Below are 12016 nucleotides of genomic sequence, written 5' to 3' on the forward strand. Positions count from 1 at the left end.
CTTTTTCTTTCCTTGGTTCTCTTTATAAGAGCTGGTCTACTGTTTTGCTTGTTGATATCATTGAGCTACCAGCCACCTCTTAATTGTTTAACACCAAGATCTCCATGTTTTTTTTATAATGCCCTTAGACTTGAACTCTCCCATGCCTCTTTCCAATTAAAGTCAGTCCTTTTAGGTAAACCTACAAAGCTCACTCTTCTAATGGCCTGCCTCTCCTCCTGAGCAGAAACTCCGTACTCTTGTTTTGTTGCTGCAGGCAAGAACGGTGGCCCATTTCTATCAGAGTGACAATCAAGCTCTGTGAGTTGAGGGCTGGGCAAGAGTCATAGTCCCAGGCATTCTTGCCTTACCTCTCCCAGCATGGAAACCCTATCCTATGCGCAAGCTAAGGTAAAGGCATTTGAGACCTAGTATTCTCAGTATGCCATGCCTGGTATGGAGTGGGGGCTAGGTAGAGGAAGAGAGCTCCAGGCTTCTCAGTTGTGCTTGTTTTATAATAGAGCTTATGCAATATAGATCTTGGGAAGGAAGATGAGAGGTAGTGGCAGCATGCTCCTCTGGGAATTCTAGCCTGGAAGCTGAGGGTAGAGGGAGCACCATCTTATTGGCCACACCCACCTAAAGTAGCATTTACATCTCACTGAGCTGGGGAGTTGGTGAGCAGATCATGTCTTAACTGCCATAGGTGCTCACTGTTCTAACTGAAACTTAGTAAATTTCTTGGAATAGATTTGCTCTATGCCCTTAGGCCAACTTCCTGAGACTTTGCATGATTGTGTCTTCCAATTTTCAGTTATGGTTGTTTTTCTGGGAAGAAGGTTTATGGAGCTCCTCACACCACCATCCCAGCAGCAGTGCTTCTCTTCTGACCTAGATTATTAAAGAAATTGATAATGCTCAGATTTTCTATTTAATACTCATTTTCCTGAGACATTAAGGAAAAGTACAAATAGAGGGTAATATTTCTATATAAATTCTAAAATGTTCAGTTTAAACTATAATTTTATTTTTAACTGTTTTTAATGAAAATGATGTCAAGATTATTTTAATTTCCTTAAAGTTTTGTTTGGTTGAGACTAATATTTTTTGTTAATTGTTGCCCAATAGACCAGATTTCTGAATCGTGCACTTGAGCAGACCCATAAATGCAGAGACGTCTGGAATCTCCTGAAAGAAACAGGTATAGTGGGAACTGGGAATTTGGTAATGCAGTTATGAAGCATGTTTGAAATCTGAATAACCCAGTCTTTTATCATCAGAAATTTGTGCCTCTTGCAGTACTTGACAGTCAAATGATTCTTTAAGAACTAATTTTTCCTCACTGTATGTCTATTTTGACTCTGTGACACACTGTTTGGAATAAGAATATATTTTACCTTGCTTTTTTGTGAAAATATATAGTATTAAATATATATGACTTCATTACTCTTAGGTCAGTAGAGTAATTGTCTAATTTAATCAACTTTTTATCACAGTATAAATATATCACAGTTTATATCTTTTTAAATTTTAATGCATTTTTCTTTATTTTTTTCCATCACCACTTATCCTCCCTATACTCTTTTCCACCTCTATTCCCCTCCCTGCAATCACCAAAGTTGTTTGTGTCCATGAGTTCTCTTTTTTTTCTTTTTTGCTTATTCCCTCCACCAGCCCAACCCCCTCTCCCCCAGAGCTATCCACCTATGATCTATCTATGAGTCTGTCTCCATTTTGCTTGTTAGTTCAGTTTGTTCATTAAATTCTACATATGAGTGAAATCATGTACTTATCTTTCTCTGACTGGCTTATTTCATTTAGCACAGTGTTCTCCAGGTCCATCCATGCTGTCTCAAAGGGTAAAATTTTATTCCTTTTTATGGCCGAGTAGTATTCTATTGTGTAATACTACTCATCTACTGATGGACACAGGGGCTGCTTCCACATCCTGGCTATTGTAAATAACACTGCAATGAACATAGGGGTGCATATATTCTTTCGAATTAGTGTTTCAGTTTTCTTCTGATAAATTCCTAGAAGTGGAATTGCTAGATCATAAGGCAGTTCCACTTTTAATTTTTTAAATATGTTTTTATTGATTTCAGAGAGAGAGAAGAAGAAGAGAGAGAGAGAGATAGAAACATCAATGATGAGAGAGAATCAGCAATTGGCTGCCTCCTGCATGTTCCCTACTGGGAATTGAGCCCGCATACTGGGCATGTGCCCCAATTGGGAATTGAACTATGACCTCCTGGTTCATGGGTCCATGCTCAACCACTAAGCCACACCAGCCAGGCCATTTTTAATATTTTTAGGTAACTCCATATTGTATTCCACAGTGACTACACCAATCTGCCTTCCCTTTTCTCCACTTGTTGTTTGTTGATTTATTGATGATAGCCATTCTGACAGGTGTGAGGTATATCTCATTGTAGTTTTAATTTGCATTTCTCTGATGATTAGTGATGCTGAGTATCTTTTCATGTGTCTATTGGCCATCCATATGTCTTCGTTGGAGAAGTGTCTATTCAGTCTTTTGCTCATTTTTTAATTGGATTATTTTTTGGTGTTGTTTTATAAGTTCTGTATAAATTTTGGATATTAACCCCTTATCAGATGTATTGGCAAATATGGTATGTCTAATTTAATCAACTTTTAACACTGACTAAATATAGGCTAAATAGTCTTCCAAACTATAATCACGATATCAAATACAGACAGTCCTCGGGTTACGTCGAACTTGATGTACGTTGTTTCATGGTTACGTCACCATCTCCCATTTATTTATTAAAAAAAGAAAAGTTCCGTCATTTCGATGTATGTACATATGTGCTTTGTGTTTTTTATTATTTATTTACCAGAGGTAAAGCTCAGGAATTGTTATCTTTCTTTTAAAGATTAGAGCATAAATAAAAAACAGAGAGACTAAAAAGACAATACAAAAAAATCAATGAAACCAAGAGCTGGTTCTTTGAAAGGATAAAGAAAATTGATAAACCATTAGCCAGATTCATCAAGAAACAAAGAGAGAGAGCCCAAATAAATAAAATCAGAAACTAAAGTGGAGAAGTAAACACTGACACCACAGAAATACAAAGGATTATAAGAAAATACAATGAACAACTATATGCCAACATGGATAAAATAGAAAAATTCCTAGAAAAATACAATCTCCCAGAGCTGAATCAGGAAGAATCTATAACCCTGAATAGGCCAATAACTGATTAAATAGAAGCAGTAATAAAAAAAAAAAACTCCCACCAAACAAAAGCTCAGGTCCAGATGGCTTCACCCAGGAGTTTTACCAAACATTCAAAGAAGAACTAAACCTATACTTCTCAAATTATTTCATAAAATTCAAGAGGAAGGAACATTTTCAAACTCTTTTTATGAGGCCAGCATTTTCCTAATTCCAAAATCAGATAAATACACTATAAAGAAAGAGAATTACAGGCCAATATCCCTCATGAATATAGATGCTAAAATCCTCAAAAAAATATAAGCAAATCGCATCCAGCAATATATTAAGAAGATCATACACCATGATCAAGTGGGATTTATTCCAGGAATGCAAGGCTGGTACAATATTTTCAAATTAATAAACATGATACATCCCATAAACAAATTGAGAGACAAAAATCACATAATCATACCAATTGATGCAGAAAAAGCATTTGACAAAATCCATCACCCATTTTTGATAAAAACTCTCAGCAAAGTGTGAATAGAGGGATCATACCTCAACATAATAAAAGCCATATATGCCAAACCTACAGCCAACATCATACTCAATGGGCAAAAACTAAATCCATTTCCCCTAAGAACAGGAACAAGACAAGGATGCCCACTTTCACCACTCCTGTTCAACATAGTACTGGAAGTACTAGCCATAGCGATCAGACAAGAAGAAAAAATAAAAGGCATCCAAATTGAAAAAGAAGAAGTAAAACTGTCCTTATTTGCAGACGACATGATATTATACATAGGAAACCCCAAAGACTCCATCAAAAAACTACTAGACCTAATAAATGAATTTGGCAATGTAGCAGGATACAAAATTAACACCCAGAAATCTATGGCCTTTTTATACACCAATAATGAACTTACAGAAAGAGAAATGAAAAAAACAATCCCACTTACCATTGCACCAAAATAATTAAGATACCTAGGAATAAACTTAACCAAGGACATAAAAGACCTGTACTCGGAAAACTACAGGACATTGAAAAAAGAGATAGAGGAAGATATAAACAAATGGAAGAACATCCCATGTTCATGGTTTTGTAGAATCAACATTATTAAAATGTCCATACTACCTAAAGAAATCTATAGATTCAATGCAAAACCTATTAAAATACCAAAGGCATATTTCAAAGATTTAGAACAAAATCTCCAAAAATTCATCTGCAATAAAAAAGACCCCAAATAGCCACAGCTATCTTGAGAAAGATGAACAAAGTTGGAGGGATCACAATACCAGACATCAAACTATATCACCAGATCATGGTTCACAAAACTGCCTGGTACTGGCACAAGAACAGATATATAGACCAACGGAACAGAATAGAGGACCCAGAAATTGACCCAAGACATTATACTCAATTAATATTCAACAAAGGAGGCAAGAGCATACAATGGAGTCAAAACAGCCTCTTTAATAAACGGTGCTGGGAAATTTGGTCAGATACATGCAAAAAAATGAAACTAGATCACTAACTTACACCAAACACAAAAACAAACTCAAAATGGCTAAAGGACTTGAATGTAAGATGGGAAACCATAAAAATCCTACAGGACTCCCTAGGCAGCAAAATTGCAGACATATGTCGTAGCAATATCATTACAGACACAGATCCTAGGGCAAGAGAGACTAAGGAGAAAATAAACAAATGGGATTACATCAAAATAAAAAGCTTCTGCACAGCAAAAGAAACCATCAACAAAACAACAAGAAAGCCCACTGCATGGGAGAACATATTTGCCAATGTTATCTCTGATAAGGGTTTAATCTCCAACATTTACAGGGAACTCATACAACTCAACAAAAGGAAAATAAACAATCCAATCAAAAAATGGGCAAAGGACCTAAGTAGAATCTTTTCGAAAGAGGACACTCAGAAAGCCAAGAGACACATGAAAACATGCTCAAAGTCACTAATCATCTGAGAGATGCAAATCAAAATGACAATGAGGTACCACCTCACACCTGTCAGAATGGCTATCATCAACAAATCAACAAATGACAAGTGCTGGAGAGGATGTGGAGAAAAAGGAACCCTCCTTCACTGCTGGTGGGAATGCAGACTGATGCAGCCATTGTGGAGAACAGTATGGCTTTTCCACAAAAAATTAAAAATGGCCCTATCCAGTTTGGCTCAGTGGATAGAGCATCAGCCTGCGAGCTCAAGGGTCCCAGGTTCGATTCCAGTCAAAGGCATGTACCTTGGTTGCAGGCACATCCCCAGTAGGGAGTGTGCAGGAGGCAGCTGATTGATGTTTCTCTCTCATCAATGTTTCTAACTCTCTATCCCTCTCCCTTCCCCTCTGTAAAAAATCAATAAAATATATTTTAAAATATTTTTAAAATGGAACTGCCATTTGACCCAGTAATACCACTTCTAGGAATATATCCCAAGAAAACAGAAACACCAATCAGAAAGGATATATGCACCCCTATGTTCATAGCAGCACAATTTACAATAGCCAAGATTTGGAAACAGCCTAAATGCCCATCAACAGATGAGTGGATTAGAAAACTGTGGTCCATCTACACAATGGAATACTACACTGCTATAAAAAAGAAGGAATTCTTACCATTTGCAGCAGCATGGATGGAACTGGAGAACATTATGCTAAGTGAAATAAGCCAGGAAGTGAAAAAAAAAACACCACATGATCTCACTCAATTATGGGTAATAAAGAACATTATAACCGGATGAACAAAAAGATAGATACAGAGGCAGAGAAGCATTGAACAGACTGTCAAATTACAGTGGGAAGGCTGGGGAGTGTTTGGGGAGGGGGGAGAGGTAAGAGATCAACCAAAGGACTTGTATGCATGCATATAAGCATAACCAATGGACAGAAGACACTGGGGGGTGGGGTGAGGGCATGTCCCGGGGGGTAGGGGAGGTCGGGGGAAGGTCAATGGGGGGGGGGGAAGGAGACATATGTACTACTATTTGTAATACTTTAAACAATAAAATAAATAAATAAATAAAAGTATCTTATTCTGATTAAATGGCTATCATTCTCAAAAATGATACTCTATGGGGAGGCTTTGGTTATGAAACCAGACACAGTGGGTGCGAGGCTGCCTGTCACTACTTGAGCCAAATTGAGCAGAGACATGGTTGAAGCATATATGAGTGTTTATTCCAATAATGCTGGCAGTATGGGGAGAGCAGTCGGTCACCCTGGAAATTCTGCTCTGGCCCCCCTCGCCAGTTGGCTGATTATATACACACAAGGGAGAAGATAGCTATGTGCAGCTTCAAGATGCAAGTGTAACATGGAACGGGGAGGGGAAGGTCTGTAGTCAGCCTTCCAAGACCTCAAAGTCTGATGATAAGGTGGTCAGTCTAAATATATAAAAGCCTAATATGCAAAATGTCCCCTTGGGAGTTCGACCGACCGGGAGTTCGATCACTCACTATGACATGCGCTGACTACCAGGGTGTGGTTGGAATGAAGGGAGGCCCTGGCCGGCAGCTGGCAGCTGCTAAGGACCCTACCCATGCACAAATATCATGCAGTGGGCCTCTATTCTTCTATGATGTTACAAACAGCACAGCCTGTTCCTGGGACTGGAGAATGGTCAGCGTTCCTGAGGCAAACTCCTGGAGGGTGTCAGGGTCCAGGCCCAGCAACCAAATCAAAGTGTGCCCTGTCCTTGGTCTGTTCTCAAAATGTATTTCTTTCTGAGTAATGGACCTGTCAAGGCATCTTATCTTTTCACAGCCTTGTTTCATCCTCCAGTTTTCCCAGGGTCTGTAAGGAAACCTCTTATCTATTGTTAGTAAGGTGAAGAATCATTAAACAACTATGGCTCTATTCTTATTACATGCCCTTCCCCACTATTAGTTACACAATAAATTTGTCCATTTATATTCTGGTTTTTTAAAAATGAGGACAGATTTTTATAGAACCAGGACAAATAACTAAACAGACAGTCCTCTGGTTACGTCGGACTCGACGTACGTCGTTTTGTGGTTATGTCACCATCTCCTATTTATTTATAAAAAAAAAGTTCCATCATTTCGATGTATGTACATATGTGCTTTATGTTTTTTATTATTTATTTACCACAAGTAAAGGTCAGGAATTTTATCTTTATTTTAAATTTTTTTTTTACTGTTTCACTTCATTACTGCTGTGTATGTGCTCCATGTGAGTGACGTAGGTACTTAATATAGGTAGGTTCCTACTTACAGCGAAAATCAGAAAATCATGTTACGTCGTGCCATAGGAACGGATCTCAGATGTAACCCGAGGACCTACTGTATTGCCATGAAAAGTAATGAGATTTAGTAAAAGTTTCTGAATTCAGAAGGAGAGGTAGGATGGGGAGAAGGTGAATGAGAGTTATACATTTTTAAATATTTTAATTTCATCTGTAGAAGCAAAGTCTACTAAATTGTTTTGAATTATAAAAAACTTACAAAGAAAGAGAAAAGATATTCTCATGTATTCAGAAAACAGAACATTAAAACAGCAACAATATTCCAAATAAATAACCACAATTCAATTTTCCTCTTCAATTTACTCAATCTTATGTAATTAGTGCTCTGCTGGATCTTGGGTTAGCAGTCTGCTTTCATAAAGCTGTATGCTTCTAAACTAAAAAAAAATAAAAATTATAAATAAATAAATAAATAAATAAATAGATAGATAGATAGATAGATGAGATCTTCACTAACTGCACTGGTATGGTCTTAAAGTTGTATTGTCAACTCAGAAACCTGTACACAAGAGTCTATTCTGACCAGTAATTTGAAGTACCTGGAATAGTCCTTTTCTATGAGACTCTGATACTATCCTTCTTTGTTAAAGACACAAACTCTGGCCTGTGACTTATAGAAGAGTCTACAGGCAAGCATCAGAGTGAAACAAAAACTGTACATTACAGAGATCTAATCCTGTGGTTAATTTAGTAAGATAGCTAATAATATCAGAATGGAGGAAGGTAAAATTCTATGTTGATATACAGTACATAACTATTTCGTAAGAGTTTTTATTGTGGTAAAAATATACATAACAGCCCGGCTGCAGTGGCTCAGTGATTGAGCATCAACCTATGAACCAGGAGATCACAGTTTGATTCCCGGTCAGGGAATATGCTCAAGTTGCGGGCTTGATCCCTGATCATGCAGGAGGCAGCCGATCAATGATTCTCTCTCATCATTGATGTTTCTATCACCCTCTCCCTTCCTCTCTGAAATCAATAAAAATATATTTAAAAAAAATATATATATATATATATTACAAGCCTGGTGCACGATTCGTGCACAGGTGGGGTCCCTCGGCCTGGCCTGCGATCGGGGCCAATGGGGGCCGGCCGGCCAGGGAGGGACTGCGGGAGGGCTTCAGGGTGTGTCTTGGCCTCTCACCCAGTCCCCATCTGCGGGACCCCAGCAGTAAACTAACCTACCAGTTGAGCATCTGCCCCCTGGTGGTCAGTGCGCATCAAAGCGACTGGTCGAGCGGTCGACCAAATGGTCAACCGATCGGTCAGACACTTAGCATATTATGCTTTTATTATACAGGATACATAACATAAAATTTGCCACTTTAACCATTTTAGATATACAGTTCATTGGCATTAATTACATACGCAATGTTATCTAACTATCACTACTATTTCCAAAACTTTTTTATCATCCCAAACACAAACTCTGTACCCATTACAAAATAACTTCTCATTCCCTTCCTTCCAGCTTCTGGTAAACTCTAATGTACTTTTTGCCTGTTCTAGATATTTCATTTAAGTGGAACCATACAATATTTGTCCTTTGTGACTGGCTTATTTCACTTAGCATATGTAATGTTTTCAAGGTTTATATTCCTTTTTATGGCTGAATAATATTCTGTTGTACGTATAGACCATATTTTGTTTATCCACTCATCTGTTGTTAGACACTTGGGTTGCTGCCACCTTTTTGCTATTGTAAATAATGCTGCTGTGAACATTGGCATACAAGTATCTGCTTTCAATTTTTTGGGTCTATAGGAGTAGAATTATTGTATCATATTATAATCCTATGTTTAATTTTGCAGAACTGTGCAGTTTTCCACAGCAACTGCACCATTTTACATTCCCATTTGCTATTATGTCATTTGGATTATAGCCATCCTAGTGAGAATAGTGTTATTCATTGTGGTTTCATTTGCATTTCCCTAATGACTAATGATGTTGAGCATCTTTTTGTGTGTTCATTGGCCATTTATGTACTAGTATCTTCTTTGGGAAAAAGGACTTGTCTGTCAAGTCATTTGCCTATTTAATTGGGTTGTTTGTCTTTTTTATTGTTACATTGTATTAAACCTAAAGAAGAAAAACCTAAAGTGTTTTTCTCCTCCCATGTCTGTCTTTCCTGTGTGTCTCCTTTGCCTTCACTTGACTTCTGACATTTCCAGTCACCAAATATGTGGAACTTTTTTCCCATATCAAGCAATTCTCTGCAACACCAGCTCGGTGCCTCACAATTCAACTCAATTCTGACACTATCTACCCAGAGCATTACATCCCACAGATTATGGGTTCATTTCTACTTCAGATGCCACTAAACCAACTATAGATTAGAGATTCCAACAACTCTCACCTTGGGTTCAAATAATATGCTAGAGTGGCTCACAGAACCTAGGGAAACATGTTCTTATGTTTACCAGTTTATTATGAAAGAATACAGATGAACATCTAGATGGAAGATAGTCACAGGATGAGGTATGTGGGAAGGGGCATGGAGTTTCCATTCCTTCTCCTGGCATCACTCTCCCAGCACCTCCACAAGTTCACCAATCCAGAAACTCTTCGAACCCTATACTTTGGGGATTATTATGGAGGCTTCATCACATAGGCATGCTTGATCATTAACTCCATTTCTAGCCCTTCTTTCTTTTCAAGAGAATGGGGTGTGGGGATGAAAATCCCAAGCTTCTAATCATGGGTTGGTCTCTCTGGTGACTGGTCCTAATCTAGGAGCCATCTAGGAGCCCACCCAGAGTCATCTCATTAGAACAGAAAACATTTCTATCACCTAGGACAGTGGTCAGCAAACTTATTAGTCAACAGAGCCAAATATCAACAGTACTTCTTCAAAATAGACTCGCCCAGGCCGAAAACCTACTTCTGTGCATGGGCCACGAAGTTTCAATCACACTGTACGTACGCCCGCACGTGGTATTTTGTGGAAGAGCCACACTCAAGGGGCCAAAGAGCCGCATGTGGCTCGCGAGCCGCAGTTTGCCGACCACGGACCTAGGAAATTACAAGAGTTTTTGGAGCTCTGTGACAAGAACAGAGGTGAAAGACCATTAGAAGAACTGATGTTCCTAGTGTTTTTATTACTTAGGAAACAAGTGTTTTAGGAGCTCTGTGCTTGGAACCAGAGGCAGAGAACAATATATTTTTTTCTATTATCTCACAAAACCTTTATCAGATATATCATTTGCAAATATTTTCTCTTATTCTATGAGTTGTCTTTTTCCTTTCTTGATAATGTCCTTTGATGCACAAAATATTTTAATTTTGATGAAATCCAATTTATCTACCTTTTCTTTTGTTGCTTAGATTTTTGGTGTCATATTTGAGAATCCATTGCCAGCTTTGGCCAGTGTGGCTCAGTTGGTTGAGTGTCATCCATGCACCAAAAGGTCTCTTGTTTGATTCCCAGTCAGGGCACATGCCCAGGTTGCGGGCTCAATACCCGGTAGTTGGCATGCAGGAGGCAGCCGATGTTTCTCTCCCTCTCTCCCGCCCCCTTTCTCTCGCTCTAAAATCAATAAAAACATTTTTTTTAAAAAAAGGAAAGAATCCATTGCCAAATACAAGGTCATGATGGTTTGCCCCTATATTTTCTTCTAAGAGCTTTGTAGTTTGGGCTCTTATATTTAGATTATTGATCCATTTTGAATTAATTTTTTACATGGTGTGAAGTAAGCATCCAACTTCATTCTTTTATATGTGGAAGTCCATTTTTGCTCCAGCACTATTTTTAAGAGACTTTGGTTTTTCCCATTGAGTAGTCTTGACACTCTTGTCGAAAATCAATTGGCCATAGTTGTATGGGTTTATTTTGAAACCAGACACAATGGGTCCGAGGCTGCCTGTCACTACTTGAGCCAAATTAAGCAGAGTCAGGGTTGAATCATATATGAGCATATTTATTCCAATAATGCTGGCAGCAGGGAGAGCAGTTGGTCACCCTGGAAATTCTGCTCTGGCCCCCCTCACCAGTTGGCTGATCATATACACACGAGGGAGAAGATGGGTATGTGCAGTTTTGAGATGCATATGTAACATGGAAAGGGGAGGGGAGGGTCTGCAGTCAGGCCTTCAGTAGCTAAAAGTCTGATAACAAGGTGGCTAATCTTCTATGATATTACAAACAGCTCAGCCTGTTCCTGGAACTGGAGAATGGTAAGTGTTCCTGAGGCAAACTCCTGGAGGGGGTCAGGATCTGGGCACAGCAACCAAATCACAGCATGTCCTGTCCTTGGTATGTTCTCAAAATGTATTTCTTTTCTGAGTAATGGGACTATCAAGGCATCTTATCTTTTTATTTTTACAGCCTTGTTTCATCCTCCAGTTTCCCAGGGTCTGTAAGGAATCTTCTTATCTATAGTTAATAAGGTGAAGAATCATTAAACTGTGGCTCTATTCTTATTACATGCCCTTCCCCACTATCAATTTCTGGATTCTGAATTCTATTCCATTAGTCTATATGACTATACTTATGGCAGTACCACACTGTTGTGGGGTTTTTTGCTTGTTTTGTTTTTTTGACAATGCAATTTTGCTGGTCATAATTGCAAAAAT

The 12016-nt window shown here is 38.4% G+C and overlaps 1 protein-coding gene across 1 annotated transcript in view; it reads left to right on the forward strand.

Annotated features, from left to right (window-relative positions):
• TEX11 (testis expressed 11) overlaps positions 1 to 12016 on the forward strand; it is a 404641-nt gene that overhangs the window by 336099 nt on the left and 56526 nt on the right. The window contains 1 exon segment of the mRNA XM_023765080.1: positions 1108 to 1180. Within this exon segment, the coding sequence (XP_023620848.1) occupies positions 1108 to 1180 (73 nt within the window).

This window comes from Myotis lucifugus, unplaced genomic scaffold (genome assembly GCF_000147115.1).
Source record: "Myotis lucifugus unplaced genomic scaffold, Myoluc2.0 scaffold_4, whole genome shotgun sequence".
Taxonomy (NCBI): domain Eukaryota; kingdom Metazoa; phylum Chordata; class Mammalia; order Chiroptera; family Vespertilionidae; genus Myotis; species Myotis lucifugus.